The sequence below is a fragment of the Accipiter gentilis genome, chromosome 10, assembly GCF_929443795.1.
Source record: "Accipiter gentilis chromosome 10, bAccGen1.1, whole genome shotgun sequence".
In the NCBI taxonomy this organism is placed as follows: Eukaryota; Metazoa; Chordata; class Aves; order Accipitriformes; family Accipitridae; genus Astur; species Astur gentilis.
Genome location: NC_064889.1, coordinates 12,441,068 through 12,461,331, shown reverse-complemented (window position 1 = coordinate 12,461,331; position 20,264 = coordinate 12,441,068). Strand labels below are relative to the sequence as shown.

The following is a 20,264-nucleotide window of genomic DNA, read 5'->3' as shown; positions in this document are numbered from 1 at the left end:
TACATTCAAAGGCTCTGAACATCACAGCTCTGAGGGGACGCAAGCGGCAAAGCAGCCCCAGAACTGGCTGCACTGGTACCCCCAGGCCCGGCGCAGTTGCAGTTAGGAGCAGAGTGCGTCGCGAAGGCTGGAGCCTCAGCAGTGAGTGCCGCAGAGCAGCACAGGCATAGCGCTGCCGTGCAGCACGGTGGGGTGCAGACAGGCCTGGGGTGTTTGTGCGGGCAGTCCCATACTAACCGGCACTCGCAGCCCTGCTCTGCTTGCACTGCTGCTATACCTGCGTCTGCAGTCCCCCCGTGCCACAGAGCTGCATAACTGACTCATTCCCTTACCACTTAACATGCCCAATATAAAAAATTAATACCCAGCATTTAAAGTTTTATAACTAATTCTTTTCACACACTGAAACAGAAAGTGAAATAAGTGCTTCTGGAGGGTCTCTTGCCCAGTCTCTTACCAGAGTTAATGCCTGCCATGGCTCCACACCCACGTGCTCAATGGTGTGGTTGGGATGAGAAAAGAAGTAGAACAGCATTTCATCTCCTTGTCAAGCTCTAACCTGCCCTTCCAAGCTGTGCTTTGAAAAGATCATTTAACACTTGGTGCTTGCTGCGAGATGCTCATCACCCTGAATGCTTTGGGCAAGGGGCTCAGCCCATGTAGTCTGCAACAACATCCTCGGGGCAGGAACCATCTCATACCCCTAGGACCACCCTCTCAGCTGCTATGTCTCGCTGCTGTCACAGTGACAGGAAAAAGAACACGGACTTTTCTTTTAAGAGTGATGGAAGATTTTAATAAATATGACCCTGCTGAGGGGCAGGCTGTAGGTAGGCTCAGCTCTGGGGGCCTCAGGCTCTCTGAGGCTGCAGGGGAAGCACAGGGCAGGCCAGGCGGCCGCTGCTTCTGCCAAGCTAGTGCATCCTGCCCAGCAGACCGTGCCACACATGTTATTTATTTTTAAGCAGATATGATTGCTAATTAAATTGTGTCTTCACAATCCACATCTTTCTTTCTTTTTTTAATTCTCTTGTTAAAATGAAATCCTAGGGTTTTTACTAATGATGTCATTATTTAAAAGAGGTAATGTTCCTTTGTACCAAATTGTGGTTTCTGCACTGGGGAAACCAAACAGGATAGAGGACCTTTTGGACTCAGCATATTTCCCTCTCAAGCCCGGCCACAGCCCAAACCCAGCCCTTCGAATTGCTTCCATATGCACTATTCTTACTGACCTCTCTGGGAGTTTGGGGGCAAGACCAATCTGACAAGCTGGTGCTTTGACTCCTAAGGTTTTGAAGGAGAAACCAGCAACCCCCTGTGGAGAGATGGGCTCCCTGAGTGCTATCCAACTGGCCCCAAGAAGCAGTGCTCAGAGGGCACTAAGCACAACAGCTGGGACAGAGACCTGAGCTCACCCAGGAGGGCTGGGATTTTCAGTTAAGTTGTTAAATGTAACAGCACCCAGGCTGCACGCCGATGTATTGGCATTGCCTATTCCAGCTCAAGGTTACTGTATTACATAGGTACAATATACAGGGAGTCTCTCTATTCCACTATACCTTCAGGTTCCACTGTTCTGGCTATACCTGCATTGGCACAATATAAGACAGATCTTCACTGAAGCGGTATTCTGCATATGTGATGAATTAAGCGAGTCCCTGTAAGCACGGACATGCCCAAGCTGCTACATCGACACAAGTATGACATATTCTCTTAGCAGTACCATAGCTGCTTGCGATTCTTTGCCCTATAATAAGCTGAGCTGTTCCCAGGGAAAATGAATCTATCCTTTCTGGGAAGCAAGCTCGGTGACAGAAAAGCCGGGGAGGAGTAATGTACTCGGATGGAATTAGCTTTCAGTCACGCTTTAGAGCAGCTGTGCTAGCAGCAGGCAAACCGGGCCAGTGTGCTGGGCTCTGCTCCTGATGGGCCAGCCAAATTTGATAAAAGAGCCATAACAGAAGAGGTCCAGGTTTATTGTGTAGGGATGGGACCATGACTCCCAGCACAAGTGGAATCCTCTAATCCATGGTCAGCACCCACTGGCACAAGGGCCATTTCCATCAGCAAGCACAGGACCAGTCCTGGGGTAGTGCTGGTGGGGCTCAGAAACCAGGTACCTTCAGCAAAGTTACTGGTAGCAACCTGCCTCCAGTAAGAGAGGTCATCTCTCAGCTCCTGCCAGCCCTCACCTGCACACTGAACTTCTGAGAAAGACAAGGACCACCTCGAAAAGGAGCTGAGCCCCATCTCACTCACCTTTGTGCCTTGCCCACCTCACTGCCAGGCTGCATGCCAACAGCTTGGCTGCCTGGGAACAGCAATCCCTCAGCAGCAGGACAAGATTTGGAAGATGCCCTGGGTACTCTCCCAGACCAGTCCTGCAGCCCCAGCGAGGTTTGTGCGTTCCTCTGGGCCAGAACAGGGAGCAGGCAGCGTTCGACTGACGAAGGGGTTTTAAATGCCTCTGGTACCGCTGGAAGGCACAGGGGACTCTGCAACAGCTGAAGACGTGGCCACACCTCATCTCCCTGCTCCAACTTGTACGAGGGTTTAGCCAGAGTCCAAGCTACCCCTTGGCTTCTTGGGGAGCGGTTGAGGGACATAGTGGCACGCACGTTATTTGCACCCCCACTTCAATGCCCTGAGCAGCCCCCTGGTGCACCCCGTCCAGCTCCAGAGAGCTGGGCACGAGAAAGGAGCCAAATGCGGGAAATCGTCCACTGTGCCAGGCTCCTACCCACAGGGGCTCACACCTCTGCTGTGGTAGGAGCCCGCTGCTCTAACTCTGAGCCTTTCCCTTCCCGGGAGAGGCGTTGTTTTGATCTTGGGCTGGATTGCTTTGTGGGGTGGAATTTGCTAAGTAAGCAGAACTGCAGTCAGACTGGCTGGGTGGGTTTGACCCCACAGTCAGGGGTTTAATTTGCTCCAGCTTGGAAAATGTGCTTGCAATGAGTGGATTGCACTGGGGCTTCCAACACATACTCCAGCACCCTCTCAATAAGATCACGAGCCTCCTGCTTTGCTGCCTTTTCCCTTCCACATTCCTTAATTTTGTATTATGCTAGGAAGCTCCTGCTTACCCCAGAGACAAATGTATTTCCCGTTTCAGAAGGGGCCAGGTCCAGGCACAGGACATCAGCTCCATGACCATGGAAACTCTGCAGAAGCTGCCCACTCTCAACGTCCCACAGAGCACAAGTTCCATCTCCACTTGCTGTCAGGATCTATAGGAAGTGGCAAGAAGAGTCACAATAAAAAAATCAGGAGATGATCTTCAAGTTCACAAAGAAACAACTGACATCCTATACATACACCAAGGACAGCTTTAATTTAATGACATACTATGCAATAAATCAAAGCCATAAAAACAATGTGAATCTAAGCACAGTTTATGGTTTTTATTTTTAAGGAAAGAAGTTCGAGTGGAAAGGACAGCTGTATTGACACAGCTATACCTACACAGTATTTCAATAATGGTCAGTTTTCTGCAGGGGGGGTTGGAGAAGTGATGGCAGTAAGGATCTGCTGGCATTTCCATATCCTCCAAAAAGGACGTAGAACCAGACTGTTATTCCTGTCTGCCCCTGCATTTAACCCTACCCATACTTAGGCTGCTGGAATTCAACCCGGCTAAAGAGAAGAACTGTTGGAGTTAAGTATACCTGTTTACTCTCTGAATTTTTTTTCTGCTTGAAATAGCCAGGTTAAACCCAATTAATTGGGCTTAAGACATGGATTTTCTGAAAGGGAAGTAAGCCTGTCTAGACAGTTGTTTGATAAGTCCATCACCTCTCACTTGTCCAAAACCATTTGTGTGTGAAAGGGCTTGAACATACACTGACCGAACATAGCTCACAGCTTCCCTCATCTGCTACAGTGCTTGTAGAAAGCACATGTGATCAGTGCTTGTTATTGTGGCTAAATCCTGATGATGCTCAATTGTTCAAAATTTCCCCTTGGCACTCGAAGCTGTTACGCAATCTCAGATTCCGTAGGTTGAAAGGGTCCCTGTGCGCTGGTGTGGAAGAAGGCAAGGGTGAACGTAGGAGGGCTCTCAGTCTTGCACACAGGTGAGGAAACTCAAGGGATCCCCGTGGGCAGTCAGAAGTTAAAAAGGAAAGATCGTTCAAGAAGATGATCATCACACAACCATGAAACCATTCACAGAGTTGCATAAAGGTTAAACACTGAACATGTTTGACAGATGCTCCAAAAACTCCTCCCACAAACAGAGGTCTGCAAAGCTGCAGAACAGCCTGTTCTGAATCCTGCGGTAGAGAGACGCTAATACTCTGAGATGATAAGAGCAGAAGAAAGTCCCGACTTCTCTTTCTGGCCAGCTTTTGAGCCTAGATCAATGAACTTCTCTGTTCTGAGGCCTATTTGTACCTGGCTGAGGAACGAGGGCTTTCAGCTCAGAGGATTTGCTCTTGCAATAGCGCGTAAGAAAGATACGAGGGGAATTGGAGCAGCTCGGGGAGGACGGGAAGGGTCTGTTGGCAGCCCAGAGCTCCAGCTAAAGCCTAAAGAGGAACGTTACGGACTCACCTTCAGGGTATTGCCATTGCAAAGCGCACCAGACCGAAACCCCTCCAAAAACCCAAACCCCCAAGGGAATTAACAGTCCTCGCCATCAGCCCCCGGCTTGCTGCAGGAGGGACTCCGGCCGCGCCGGACGGGGATCCTCGCCTGGCGCCTGGCGGCAAGAGCCGGCACTTGCACCGGGAGGGGACAGCGGGGACACAGCCCCCGCTCGCCGGGGGCACACGCACCGCACCGCGGCCGCCCTCGCCTCGGCCCCGGCCCCGGCCCCGGCCGCCGCCGCCGCCTCCTCCTCCTCCATCGCCACGGGCCTCATCCTGCTTCTCAGCCCGGCCGCACCGGGGCTTCGGCTGCCCGCCCTGTGCAAAGCACTCGAGATCCCAATTAACTGCTGCTATTAATACACACGGAGCACTGCCACGTGGGGAGCATTATCACACCGCAGAGCTGCAGATATACCTAATTTAGGAAGCGAGGCTCCCCAGCTCCCTGCGCACGGAGGCGGGGGAGGTTCTCTCTAGCGAGACTGGTTTGGGGCACCGAGAGCAAGGTGCACGGGTCGCCCAGCCCTGCAGCTCAGCGCTTGTCTCGGCCCAGGGGGGGAACACGATGGGGAGCAAGGATGGGACCCCCTATTTCAGTACCCACACAGCCTGAGAGCGGCTTTCATCAATGACGAACCACCCCTGGATCTCCTGCCGTCGCACTGCCAGACGCCCACGGGCACAGCAACTCCTGCCCTGCCTTTCACTCCTCCCAGGGAAAACCGAGCTGTAGTTTAAGAGAGCAGCCAAGGCAGAGCAGCAGCACTCACAGCACCTAGCAGCGGGTGCTGCGGGGCGCTGGGCTGGGGGACGCACGCTCGGGCTGCTCCAGGACAGGGACCACATCCCTCCGTGACGCAAGCCGGGAGAGCAGAGCTGTTCCGCACGCAGCTGGGAAAGCTCCTGCCTGCACAGTGGGCTTGTTACACTGTGCACCCCCAGAGTTACTGCATAATTTTAATTCTGTGGCCGCTACGTAAAAGGAAAAAGATAAGAAGTCTGGGATTCTCTAGGACCCTCTACATAACGGTGTCCTAACGGGAGCCTGGCCAACCCACTTGCTTGTATTTGTTTCAATAATAACATGTGGTGCTATAAATGATCACTTATAAACCTGTCAATCACAGGAAAATTTCTTTTTAAAGTCTTCAGAAAAATCTCTGAATCGCTGAATATAAGGCAGTTAAATCTACTGTGGTATTATTTAACAATAGTAATACATTACCTTCAATATCAGTGCAGTTTGCTGTATTTCACATGGGAAAAAAGACCCAATTGTTCTTTCTTCTTTTAATTATGAAAAATAACTAATTTTTCCTTTCATAGGATCAATAATGATGCCTACAGGTATGGACAAGGAAAGAGAATACTGGTTTTCTATCTCGTCAAAAACATTCCACTTAATTTAGACTGCTCTAATTACTCAGGGCTCCTGCACAGTGAGGTCAGGGCTGAGCAAGCCTTAGTGCTGGGTACCTCCACCACTTGTTTCCATGGCAATGGACTTAAATTAGCACCTCGGAGTCATTACAGAAACCATAGAACATACTCTCGGGCATCTCATGTCCTGAAATAGAAGCAATGAGAGCTGGTATTTCCTTCAGAAGAGCTCCAAATATCTGGAGGAAGGGGACAAGGTATTCCCTTTCCAGCAGCTCTGCTGATACCGAGGGTAATGAAAATGCTCCCTTTTGCCATGTACTTTGTTGCAGACCTGCACTGAGCAGAGCTTCAATTAAATTGAAAAAACAGAGAGGACAAGGCGATTATCCTGTCTCCTTTCATCATCTTTCATATTCCCAGAGAAAGAGATCTTTTGAGATATTCACTACAGAGGAAGGCTGGCCTGGTCTCAGAAGATCTGCATTTAGTTCCTGGCTTTGCCATCGCCTCCCTCTGTGGGCCTCTGTGCTCCACCCCCCCACGCCGGGCTGCGAGATGGGGACAGCATCACTCCTTTCCCTGGAGGGAACACACCACAGCATGTACGGAAAACAGGGCTGGCTAGCCATCCTCAAGCTCAGATATCTCACTGGGTATAAACAAAAAATACTAAGAATGAAAGCAAAAGCAAAGTTGGCTGGGTGTCCAGGACAAAGCAGGCAAACAACACGGTCCCCATGGGCTGGCATAGCACATACCCAACCCAGTCCTAGCCGAACTGGGTTTTTAACTATTTGTATTAGTTTGAGCTCCTAAAAGCACAGAGAGCACACAGGTACCAGCGAGCTCCCTCTGCAGAAGTGACAGGCCTTTGCAGGGCGCAGGCATGACAGCCTGGCCACGGGCTGTGACAAGCATTTCCTTACAGCAGCTTTTGCAGCGCCTTCATTGCCCCCAGTGAGGGTTTTCCAGCAGCCGCTGCACGGGGCAGGATATGGCCCCGGGTGCCCCCGGTGCAAGGAAGGTTACCTGCACTGCACAAGAGTGCAGTTCATGTTAGGTGTTGCCGGACAGCGAGCAGCGGGTAGAGAATGCATTTACCTGCATGTCTGAGTTAGTGAAGCTGCAGGCAGACAAGTAGTTTGTGTGCATTGCAACCGATTTCTTCTTTGCAGCCATATTTTCATTTTTGTCAAATGTCAGAGGGTACACAGAACACTTGTTGTCCAGGCCACTAAAGAGAGTAATAATAGCAATAACAGAGAGAGGAGAACTGGTTAAAACTGCAACGACAAAAGGCGAGTGGTGATAAGAAGGAAACCACCTGTCAGTGCTGCGCTGCCAAACCCTTACAAGTACCGACTTCCCTGTATTGTGCTGTCCGGGATCTCCCTGTGCAGGGAAGCCCCAGCTGCCTCACCAGGCTGGCTACTTTACAGAACTTGAACAGCTGCGCCTCAGTATTTTTTAACCTCATCAAGTTTATAAATGGCACTGAATGAAACCTCATGAAAGTATGAACTGGGAGGTGACATAGTAGTCACCTCAGGGTTAATGTTTCACATGCAGCCAAACTGCCATCTTTCTGTTGACATCCATCATTGCGAGGATCAGTATTTAAGCATCATTATTTATCTACCTTGATAAATTTGACCTAACTCCTACGGAAGAGACGGTATAGCAAGTAGTGGGTGTGAAGACAGGGCTTTTAGAAGAGTTTGGAAAAAAGGCAACAGAAGCACTGACCTCTGTAGCTGGTGTGCCCCTCCTGGACAGTTGCACCAGTTAAGCTGTGTCTCCCAGGCCAGATGCGGGACTCTTTTCTAAAGGGTCTGACTTGTGTTTGACCCTTTTCCAGAGCCGTGGTAGATCAGCCCTGGTCCCTGGGATCCTGGCACACCACCAGGTGCTGGTTCTCTGCTTTATATTAGGTGCATAGCACTTAACTGACAGCATAACAGAAATACAGAATTAGGTAGTGCAATGCATATATGCCCTCCCTGTCTCTCTTACAAGTGTGGAGGCAGAGCTTTCTTGCCATTCTTCCAGTTTTAGTCAAAAACATGCAGTTTCTGGACTCCCTCTCCACACACATTTATGGAGTCTGCCTACCTGTCTCAGTCTGCTGCTTTCTAGATTTGCAAGCTGCACAGTGAAGTCTCCCTTTGTTCCTTTCTCTCGCCCCAAGCTTGCTTTGCCTGTCTGATCCACCCAGTCTCTTTTTAAAAGATGTTTTGCCAACATCTCACCTCTTTGTTTTCTCCCCTGCATAAACTCAATTTTTTCAAACCTGAGCCCTCAGAAAACTTGGAGAAGACTATTGAGGATGGGGTTACTTCTCCCCACCCTGTCTTGGCAAGATCTATCCATGAGCTGGCAATCATTAATGACTAACCTTCTCTACATTGTAGACGAAAGAGTACAAAGTAAGAACAGGATTAAAGCCACTCTCCCTCAGAAGATATATCCAACACACACAACCAAACTGGAACAGAGAAGTTGCATGCATGCGGAATTCCTAACCCATGATATAAATGCTGAAAGAGGATTATTTTCCATGCTTACACAACAAATGTTATTGCACTGAAGTCAGTGGAGATAATGTGTACGAGCCATTATGGGAATAGAATCAGAGGCACTGAATCTAGTCCTTCCACCCGCAATCGAGGCACGCAAACTTCTAGCTGTCAGCATCTGAAGGCACTGGACCACCACTACAAATCAAGCTTCTTTGTGTAAGCAGCTGTGGAAACTGGGAACTTACCCACAAGCGATGGCACATCCAGATGGGGCATATGCACAGGCCATCACCCAGGTACATGGCATCGTCACTGCGTGTTCCTGAAACACAGCATTTCTTTAAACTGGGATGTCACTGTTACTCTAATCGGTGCAAGGACAACAGTGTAGAGTAGTAAGTTCAGTATTTCTGTGGGACATTCTTCAGGTCAGTGAAAGGTACAGGTGTTTCCCCCAGCCATAACTCACATGGAAGGCTGGGGCAACCCTTACCCAGCAGAGCAGCAGGAGGATGGCTCGTCCCTCCCTGACACCTTCTACCTTATTCGTGAGCCCCAAACTGATCACACAGCATGTTTTATTTGGGTTATTCAGTGCTGTAAAAGGTCCCCACTGCTGCAGGTGTAAAAGTAAGTTACAATCAAGCTGGTTTTTCTCAGCTGTGTGGGGCAGGATGCCGCAAGACAGCCCTGGCAGGGCTTGGAGGAGCAGTAGCACCGTTTCACAGTGACCACTACGGCTGAAGGATCCTGGGTGATCACACATGGCATCTGGTACAGAGCTTACCCAGGGAGAGCCTCTGTTTTGTTGGCTGGGTTTTGCCCCCAGCCAGGAGCCCTCCCTGTCACCGAAGAGGCAGGATCGGAGCCTCCCGCTGGAGATCACAACAAACCCCAGTGCCCTGACAGGGACTTTGCTCAGAGATGGGTCAAGGGAAGTGGTTTGCCCTGGGCCCCTTGGTTGGAGGTGCCGGTGGAGGTTTGCTGTTATCCCATCATCCCGCTGCCTCCCGTGACACCTGTGAACCCTTCAGCCCTCCCTCTTACCCCACCGTCATTTGGCCTGTGCACAGAAATCTGACTTTTGCTGAAGTTTCACTTACCTTGTTGGTAGTGAAAGAATCCCACACAATCACCTTCCCATCCTAAATGAAAGCACACAAACGGAAAGAGAAATTGAGGGCTTCCAGAGACATGGCTGTCAGCCTCCTTTCCAGATTTGGGGATAACTATGCTGCTCATTTCCATCCCCCAGTCTGTTATGTCATGAAATTTTTGTCTCCGTTTTAACAGCAGCACAACGGTCACAACAAAGCACCGAGGAGACACTCCTCAGTCGTGCCAGTCATGTCTTCGACCAGAAGAAAAGCGTATCTCCTCCTCACTGAGATGACTGACGTTGGCTTAAAAGGCCGATTTATTTTTTTTATTTTTTTTCCTTCCCTCTTAGTGGGTTTATGAGAACTCCTCTCACTTGCAGGACACACCATGGACAGGACCACTCAGGAAACTGCCACTAGTGAGCCCTCGCTTGCCTCCTTTCAGCCATGATGTGTTTCTCCCAGCCTGTAATCACCACCTGCAAAGCTGGCCACCTCTCCCAAGTGATATCTGTCAGTGGCTCGGTACGGGGCCTTACAAATACAAGAGGTGACCTGTATTATAAATCACTTGCCAAGCTGGCAGCACTCACGGGGACTATTTATGGACACTGCACTGTTTATTCATCTTCCCTTTCCTGTCTTTTCCTGGTTTTCCCTTTACTTCTCACTATACTTACTTAACCTTCAATTTTCCATTGATACAATCTGCTAAATAGCCATTGTAAGAACCCTCCACAGAGAGCAACACAATCACTTTGTGTATGCCAGCTACACTCATGCCAGCTACTTTGCCTTATGCACACAATATTGTTATCCTCCCCGTATCGTGAAAGTGAAATGTTTGTTACTGAGCAACAATTGTTGCTGTACCTGGACTCGCTACGGTTCTTAAAATAGAGTAAAAAATGCAAAAATACATTACAACTTGCCCATTCAGCTTTCTGATCTACACACTGACATTTTAACCACTTTAAAAAATGTGACATGATTTAAAATTATTCTCTTTGCTGAGATCACCATGAATGGTAAAAACTCACAGTAACTGAAGGTGGCTTGCAATGCAGATTGCCTATTTTTATCCCTCAAGTGAGACCCCTGACAGATTTCAAATAGGTCAATGAACAGCTGTGAGATGCAACAAGCTCACTCACTGCCATACTGGGCTCAGGATGAACCAGGGGATCTAGAAAGTAATTATCTCATTACCTCCTCCAGCTCATGAGACTGGTCTTGAGCAGGTGTTAGGACTATTTCTCAAAATGCCCAAGTAAATGCAGTAATTTTGGCAAGATGTTTGAGGCTTTCAATGTCACACCAATCATGCAGACTGCACAAGAAATTTCTTTGCACAGAAATCTCTAAAAGAATCAACCTTTCTTCCCTTCCATTTTCCTGATTATTTTCTCTGAACACAGAAACTCAAATTGTTACTAAATATTTTGTCTGTAAAGAACAAGGAAATAAAAGCAGCCTCAGATGAGTCCTCTATTTTCTATTGTAGTAGGGAATATGGGGAAAATCTGTATGTGACTGGACAAGAAATATTTAGGGTATTAGCTGCCACAGGTGTAGCAATATTCAGAAGCTTGGATTTATGCTCTCGGAACAAATACATTGCCAATGAAGTGCTTTAAGGGTATCTTAAAAACATTTACACTCTACACAGGTATCATCTGCAAAGACTGGCACATCGCACAGTCAGAAGATTTGTATAGTGCCCAACAGTAGCTTTGAAAAATATGTGCCCAACAGCATACCTGGGAAGAGCTCACAATTCTTCTCTTGTCTTTGCACCAGTCCATACAGAGAACTTTATTTCCATGGCCCTTCAGGGTCCTCCTGGTCTTCATCACAAACTGGCCCAGTGCCTCCACACGCTCTGCCACCTGATGAACTGCAAACAGCTGATGGTTAGGGAGCCCTGCATCAAAGCTCTGCCCTGGCAAATGTCTATGTTTATGAGTAATGTCACTTGAGGGAACTAATCCATGAAGTTTGAGTTATGGTGCAAGCCAACAAACTCTGCTTCAGAGCTGACAGGTAGTAAAACCAAGGTGGGCGGTGTATGAACATGTTATCAGATAAAGATACGGATGAATTCACTCAGGGCTTGAATTCCAGGGCTGTAGCTGCTGAAGCTCTTGCAGATCATCACACCCAAGTATAACTGGAAAATAGATTACCCCCTTGCCCCCTCTCATTGGGAAATCCTCAATCTGAATGAGGCTTGAAAGTGCACAGACAGCCTCCAGGCTAACACATGCCTCAAGGTACTCAGCAGAAGTGAAGACTACTACTGGGTCTTGGAGGAAAGTTTCAATGGTAAAACACTTGTTTTATGTGAGGCTGTGATGTGACCCTCTGGATGTGAGGCTCCCAGCCGCCGTCGGTTCTCGGCACCGCAGCGGTGGTGCAATGTGATACAGGTACTAGCCACTGGCGCTCCTCTGCTGTGCCATCCCTTCTGGTGGCCAGGGGAGCACTGAGGGCCAGGACATAGCTCTGAGTGAGCAGGGAAGCTTGGCATTTGCTGCAAGAGTGTGCTACTCAACTTCTCAACAGTGTCTACGGACATCGAGGACTTCATAGGGACAGCTTTTTTCTTTTATAGGAAAGAGAAACAGAGAGGGCTGGCAAGCAACTTTCCTGAGTAGCATTGTCTGGTGGAGGAGAAGTCTGTTCTTTGATACCCCATTTAATAGCAGTACTTTCAGCTGGTATTCTTAAAAACCCAACAAATTTACACTTCCAACTGTGCAAACTCACTTTGACATAAAATTCATCCCACTGCAGCTGACAACTAATGGTGTCTCATGTAACCCTGATGCCTCATGCTGGGGTCATCTGCCCATGTCTGGGAGAAAGCATCATCTGAGGAAACCTATTTGCTCTGCTCCAGTGTTGTTCATCCAGCATGGAGCCAAGTAGGGCCATGATGTATCTTGGCACGCTGTGGCAGCTCTGACACACTTCACACGGAGCATTAGGGAGGGTGGGAGCTGCTTCAAGTCTCACAGTAGAGTAGGGGTCCTGGGGCAGGAGACCCTGGCACCAGAATTAAAAATAAGTCTGTCTAGAGAAGAGCTAACAGGATCCAGTGCTTCCCCATGTTGTGTGTCTGTCCACGCTGAAACCTAAGATGATCCAGCTGCTGTTAGCTAAGGGGGCAGTGCCTGACTCAAACCTTTTGAAATAAATGCAGCAGCTCACATTTTAATGAGCTGGTGGAAGAAATCTTAAGCTTTTCAATGCTGTGCTGGAGGCTGAGCTCCACATGTCACACGGCAGGTGATTGCTCTGGAGCTGCATTGCTGCTTCACCCTTTGTCACTTTTCTAGCGCTGCAAGAAAACTCATGGGCTAGGAAGGGCTGTCACAGCCAGAGAGCAGGCACCCTTAACTTCGAGATCATTCCCTGGCACAGGGTCAGGGGAGCAATTTCTGCCTAAGTCAGGGACTGATTTCTAGTGGATTAGCTTTTTAAGAGTTGTCTTTCAAAACCAGCAGCCCCAGAGGCTGTGCCAGAATTATGTTCTCATCTGAAATCTCTGCTCAAGCAGTCTCACTCAGCCAAGGGACGAGTGCTGTCCACCATTCCTGACAATTTGTCCATGCCATCTCTAACAGGAGGTCGAAAGCAAGTTTCTGAGAAAGTACCATATAAACCCACTGAGGAAAAGATAACATTTCCCCCTACTTTTGCCCATGGAAACCTGCCAAATCAAGAGACATGAAAACACAGGACAGGAGGTTATTATGGCAGCTGGAAAGATGCTTGTGTCCAGAACATATCTGAAAAAACAAACGTTTCACAGACAATGGACAAAGTGTTTCCATTATGTCAACGCAGCTGAGACTCTGTGGAATTGCCTGGTTTAGCCTTACTGATTCTCTGAGGACACTTATCTCCAACCACAGCCATAATAATCCTGCACCCGCCCAGCACAGGTTTTAGAGTCAGATAATTATTTTGAAGCATTCTCCAATATTCTTTCAAGATAGTTGAAAATTATGCACTCAGGCAAGTAGATCAGCTAAAGCCAATAAGTAGCTTGAGTGGTTTTACAAAGATCCAGATAAAACAGGCTTTTTTTTCTAAAACATATTGTTTGGCCTGAACTGGGGATGTGGACTTGATGCAGATACTACTGGGTCTTTGATCTTTTCTGTGCTGCAAAGTCAGTTGGTCCTAATGGTCTCTTCTGGCCTTAAACATCTGTGGATCTCATGAACTGAACAAACTGATTTATCTACCCTTAAAATTCTCAAGCAGTAGAATTGAATCCTTAAAATTTTAGATTGCAGATCAAATGCATGTTTGGTATTTCCTTTTTCTATCCACATTTTTGAGATCTGCTGTTCAAAACGAGTTGAACAAATAAGGGCAATCCTAGTTCAGCCAGCTGTTTGTTTTGGGAACCATAGAGGGAAAGTCATGATCAGAGCAAAAAAATGCAAAAGATACAATTTTAGATTAGGAAAAAAACCACCAAAACAGAAGAGACGCTTTATTCTAAAACTTACAATCTCTGCAGAAATAGTTCTTGGGGATAATTTAAGTGCAAAAAAACTCTGATACAGAATTAATTATATAAAATATCATGAGGGAGCATTATTCTACAGCAGCATAAGACTTTTATCTTAGAAATCATGCCATGGCTATGCAAACACAGCTTTCCAATGTAAGTTTACAGATTTTACGTATGCCAAAGACATAAATATCCTATGACTATCAATGACACGCCCAGATACAGTATCACTGCAATCATAAGTAAATCTCTTTGTGAGCAAAAATGGGTTTAACCATATGCTTAAGAGGTCTGTTAAGCAGAGGCCCCACTACTTCTGATACACAAATTATACTGTAGGAATATGACGGTTTATGGTAATGTTTCTGTAATGAGGCCATCTCCGTTTGTTTAATGATTCCTATTAATAGGACACTCATATAACCTATGATTGTCTAATTTAGACAAGAAAATGCTCCAGAAAAAAATCTTTTAACCCTCCCCCACCTGAAATTTAAGAATGTTCGCTGGTCCTTCAGTCTTACAAAACGCTAAGAGCTAAATCACTGTCTACAGGCTCAGATTCCTTTTCAACATTTAAGTCATCAAAAGGGATGAAATAATGACCCGCTAATATTTCTAATAAAGCGAGTTACGTGATTTCAGAGGAGTACAGTAATTACATGTTTTTTCTCAAAAAAAAAAGCGCCCTGCAATATATTGTATCACTGTAATTACAAAAACGAAATAACAAAAATAAAAGGATTTTTCTGTCTCAGGTCAGATGAATTAATACCTAGTTGAGACGCTCCATAAAAATAAGACTAGCATACTTTTTGCTGAACAGGGGTGGGAGGGCACGGGGGGAGGGCAGGGCTGAAATCTGTCCATGTCATTTCTGTTACGTTAACCACGGATCTTGCAACCGCAGCTGATAACGGTGAGTTATGCGTTGACAGCTCGAGCATTGACTCACCCTGCACCTCTGAATCAGCACTGGATCCCTGCAAGTTGTCTCCCTGGGGGGGAGGTGATTTTGGAAACAACGTTCCTTTTTAAGCCCCTCCACCTTGGGCGAAATCCCGGCCTCGTTAAAGCAGATTCCCATCAGCCTCCACAAGGCTGGGTTTCCTCTTTGCTCCTGCCACTAAGACGTCCGTTAAAACGATGCAACTAAACCCCAGAATCCACCAAAAGGGGTACTTCACGCTGCCCTCCCCTCCCCGCCTCCCCGCCCCCCGGCCCGCAGGCAGTGCAGGAAGCGCGGCTGCCTCCGCGCAGCCCGAGCGAGGCCAGAAGCCCCCGCGGCCGGGCGGTGGGGGCCGGCCGGGGGCCGGCGGGCCGAGGCGATGCGGGGCTCCGGGGCGGCCGTCCCCGCGCCCGGCCGGTGCTGCGCGGCACCGAACGCCCAGGGAGGCTGCGCCGGCCGCGCTCCCCGGCCGCTTCCTATTTACACCGGTGCGGAGCCGCGCAGGGTTTGAGCGGCGCGGCCGAGCGCACGCAGCCATCGTGCTGTCGGCTGGAAAGCCGACTGTCGTGACACCAGACGCGTGCACCGGGGCTGGGGGGCGGGGGGGGGGGCAGGTCTGTCTGCACCCTGCTCCGGAGCGGGATGCCTGCTTTTCCCAGGCAGGCAGAGCCGGGTCCCAGCTGTGCTCCCTTTTTTTTCCCGTGGACCCAGCGAGGCCAGGCCTGCGGTGCCGGGCGTGCGGCAGCCGCGCTCCCCGCGCAGGGCGGCCGCGGTTACCCCTGGCCCTCGCGCCCCGGCCCCACTCACGCTCCACGTCGTGCAGCTTGGCCCGCTCCTCCTCCAGCTTGCCCTTCAGGCTCTCGGCCTCATTTTTCAGCGATGCCAAGGTCTCGTTCTCGCGCAGCCCCTCGGTTGCCATCTTTGCAAAAGAAGCGGGGAGAGAGACGAGATGAGAGCGAGAGGGAGGAGGAGTTTGCTCGCCTGGGTCTCAGGGATGCTGCTGAGGCTCCTGCTGCCTCAGCAACGGCGCCCGAGCCGGCCCGGGCTCCCTCCCCCTCCCCATGCTGACGTCCAGGGCCAGGCGGGATGCTCCTCCAGCCCTGCGTGCAGCCAGCACCTGGGCGCGCACCGTGCGGAAAAACACCCGCGAGAGACGGCAGCCCTCGCCCGGACCCAGGCGGAGAGGCAGCACGGCAGGCTCGGCACCGCTGCCGGCCTCCAGGCAGGCGGCCTCACCTCCCCCCCTCCTCCTACCCACAGGCTTCCGCTTGCTGGGCATCTCGAGCCATTTTCACAGCCCAAAGGCTTCGTTTCCCCAGAAATATGCACAAAAGCGTGCTTCTGCTTTGTACCCAAACTTCTTTGTACCAGAAGTTGCATGCTCGGGGGGGGGGGGGGGGGGGGGGGGAGAGATTAAAAAAAAAGTCATTGGTCACCCCAACGGCATTTTAAAATATCAGACTGGGAAGACAGTTCCTGTCCAGGCTCAGCAAATCCCAGCTCAGCTCCATCGTTCCCTTATACTCCTATGGGTAGGGAGCACCAGGAGACTCAGTCACGCAGAAGGTCTCCGGCCCAGCTCCTGTGCCAGCAGGACAGACACAGCGAGTGGTCTGAACCCTTCTCTCTACTATGCTTTGAATCCCTCATTTTTCAATTCGGTGTTGCCAGAGTTTCCTTCCTTTTTTTCCCCACTAAACACCTCTTTCCCCTGCACACAGATAAGCACATTAGGGTCCGTGGCCTTCCCAGCCCTTGAAAGGGACCAGTTTCCAAAACCCCAAAGGCAACAAAGAACCCTCTGCTTTGGTGCTGGTGTGAGCCCAGGGCACAGCTCCACGGCTCTGCGGACTCTTGCTTCGGTGCAGATCGGGAGCATGTGCTAAGGGCACGGAGCAGCTGATGCTTCCAGAGAGTGAGCCGTGGCACATGGCCTTGCGGCTTTTTGTTCCCTGGGAGTTCCTTGAAAACGTCCTCTTCTTATTACAGTCATTGTCCTAGATCTACACGGAGTAACTCTGCTCATATTGACTCCCATTGTCTCCCTTTAGCCAGAAAACAGACAATCCAATGGCTATTGTTTAACCTGGAGATGTGCCAAGATCAGAAGGGGAGATAAGAAAATACGTGTTTGCAGCTGTTGTTTAGACTCTGGGCACATCCTGGACACAATGTGGGTCTCCGAGAAAAGAAAAGTCCTTTCCCACACTGGGCTTAGCAGCAGTGTCACTGTCCGACCAGGATGCACAGGCAGAGCTGCTGAGTTCTGCCCTGCCGCTCTGGAGGCTGAATTCAGGCCCTGGTCTGGCCGTGTGCTCCAGGTCCCTCTGAGTCGATGGATCTGCAGGCAGGAGCTGGGTTACTTTGCTGGAGAGTCAAACGCAGTGGATGTTATTTCCAGTCGTCTTGTTTGTCCACAGAAACTGGTGTGACCTAACCCCACCAGCCCGATGGCCACGTAAGCAACCCTGGACTTGAAATTTTGAATCCTGAATCAAATTGATCCAGTTACATTCAGTATCACAAAAGAAAAAGTAGGCAGTATAATCTACGGAGTTCACAAACTGCTAGATATGGCAACATCCTTCAAAGCCTCTCACAGTAAACAGCACATAGGAAATGCTTTCCAGCACACTGACAGTGCAAAGGAAATAAAAATTCAGTATATTTAAAGTGATACCAAAAGAAAAAAAACCCACCATCTTTTAGCAGGAAAGTGGCAGGAAGCTTCTAGTGTGTTATCTTCATGTCTGAAAAATTAAACCTACTTATACTAAACTCAATAATGCAGCTGTGTCCTGGGCAAGTGGCAGGGGAAGATTTTGAAGAAACTTCATTTTTGAAGGATTTTAGTCTATGACAAATGACCTATTTCTGACACCTCGTAAGTGTGAAGGGGCCCAGAAGTTAAGTCTAACAAAAAACATAGGACATTTCTTTGCCTTGATAGGAACACATCAGCTCTAAGGAATTTGGCTTAGATAAAACCTGTATGTCAGATAGTAGAGTACAGTTCCGACAGTAAAAATCCGAGACCTTCTTGCCTTACTGATGTGAACAGTCTCGCTGCCTTGGGGAATGGGATTAAAAAGTCTACAAAGAACAGCATGGAAGGTGAGATTCTTTGGGAACCATACATGTTCAGACTGATACATGATACTAGTCCCAAGATGACAGGGATAAGTAGAGCCATGAGGTGAAAGAGGAGCTTCTACCAAACAGAGTGAGCTACAGAAGTGTGTGATACTTAACACGTATTTCATTAGATTGAATGAAAAAAAGAAGTATTTAGCTCATCTGACCAAGCTACTTAGCTACTCATGTAGTTGTTAGCTAACCATGCAAAAAACACAGGTTAGAGTAAGACCATTTGGGAGCTTTAAGTAAAATGCACCAGATCAGATGGTAACATAGTACTAAGTCAACCAAAAAAGAAAAAATGTTTCCATTTAGTAAACAATCAAGGCTTTTTGTTTCTCTCTTTTCATAAAATCTAACCATACTGAAGGCTATGTACTTTCAATAATGTATTAGCAATTGCAATTTAAAAAAAAAAAAAGTTAGTAGTAAATCATTTGTTAACACAGTTTAGAATTCACTACACAGAAGGCACATTTAACCTGAAATGGCAGTTCAGTCAGCAGCAGTGGATGAAGAATAGGTTCTCTTAGTCTGGTCTCTTCTTTCAGATGAGTTTCAAAACACATCAGCACTGGACAAAAGGCTGTGAAAACATCCTGCACAGGAGGTATGGTATGCAGAATATATGGAAAAGCACTAACAAGTAATTGAACTCCACTTTGTAATGTTATGATCCATTAATTGTGCAGTAATGACTGGCACATAAAAGTATTTGTTGCTGTGGCTTCATACTGACCACCAGCATTGCCTAGAAAGCTGACCACTTCCAAACTGGCTGCTATGTCCTCAGCAGCACTGAGCTTCCAAGTTGCCCAAAACAAGGACAGCTTCTCAGAAGACAGCTTTTTTCTCTGATTCTTCCCAATGGAGCAAAGGCAAGCTAACCCTTGGTTTCATACATTTTGAGGCAACCACTCCGAAAGTAGTCAGCTTTCTATAGGGCATTATTCTACGGAGCCGCTACAGAAACATTAATCACCAAGAACTGTGGCAAAACCAGTCGTTTTTGCAATCATAAATCTACCTTCCACACATGGCAAATACACCAGATTGTAGTGATGGGGATGCATGGAAGAAAGTTGGTAGTGTTCCGTTAATAAGGATGCTGGGGAAAATGGAGGGTCTAACAGTGTGTGACAAATTGTTGCCTATCTCAAAAGTTAGGTCTTTAAAGTAAGTCTCACTCTTGCTAATTCACCAGCTGATCTCTTTTTAAATTATAAGCTAATTTACTAATACTTCTGTGGGGAGACTAAACCAGCAAACACTGATGGGAGTTTCTACTGATTAGCACCAATCTCCAAAGCAGGCAAAACCCCAGAGAGAAAAGATTATTTTGTCTAAAAGGCAAACAATTGAAGTAGGATGATCTCAACACCGGGAATCAGCAACTTCTAATTCTGTTATCCCTCAACATATGTTGGTTTTGCGGAAATCACAAACACTGTCTGATGAAAATGCATGTGTGCATCTACTGGACTGAAATTAGGAGTTGCATGTGCAAATCAGGAAGTTGCAAAGAGATCAGCCAATTATACACCACATTATGCACAAGCATCCACAAACATGTGCACAAGAGCGGCAAAGATATATTGTGCATTTTGATGTAAGTCAAAGCATACCCACAGCTCTGAAAAATCAATTCAATAGAGGCTACAATTTCCCTACCCATATGTATTTTCAGTGCAAAGAGCTCTTTGTGTTCTGAATATTTGTTTTACATCTTTTACAAAATAAATATGAAGAACCAAGCTAAAGCCAGATCTACCAGAAAGCCCAAGATCCTGCAGCAGTGCTAATAGAAAGCCTAACAGGCTGTTAGGTACTGACACAATTCTTCCTGAAGTCTCAGCCTGTTTCCACCTACCAGCTGTTTCAGTTGGTAAGAGTCTAACTTCCATAATGCAAATAATAAGGAGAAAGTTGCAGAAACTGTAAATAATAAACAGGCAGTTTCCTGCAATTCCAGCACGCATTTATCAAGTCATGCAAAAATTTACTGGATAAATAGCTATTTATAGGCTGTTGGCCAAGAAGGACCTGAACAAA

The 20,264-nt window shown here is 48.0% G+C and overlaps 1 protein-coding gene across 1 annotated transcript in view; it reads right to left on the bottom strand.

Annotated features, from left to right (window-relative positions):
* The window catches only part of GNB5 (G protein subunit beta 5), a 30,452-nt gene that overhangs the window by 6,696 nt on the left and 3,492 nt on the right, over positions 1-20,264 (bottom strand). Inside the window, exons 3-8 of the mRNA XM_049812650.1 lie at positions 15,882-15,993; positions 11,355-11,491; positions 9,598-9,639; positions 8,740-8,816; positions 7,077-7,209; positions 3,087-3,230 (exon numbers count right to left, since the gene is read on the bottom strand). Of these exons, the coding sequence (XP_049668607.1) occupies positions 3,087-3,230; positions 7,077-7,209; positions 8,740-8,816; positions 9,598-9,639; positions 11,355-11,491; positions 15,882-15,993 (645 nt within the window). The remainder of the gene's footprint in view (positions 1-3,086; positions 3,231-7,076; positions 7,210-8,739; positions 8,817-9,597; positions 9,640-11,354; positions 11,492-15,881; positions 15,994-20,264) is intronic.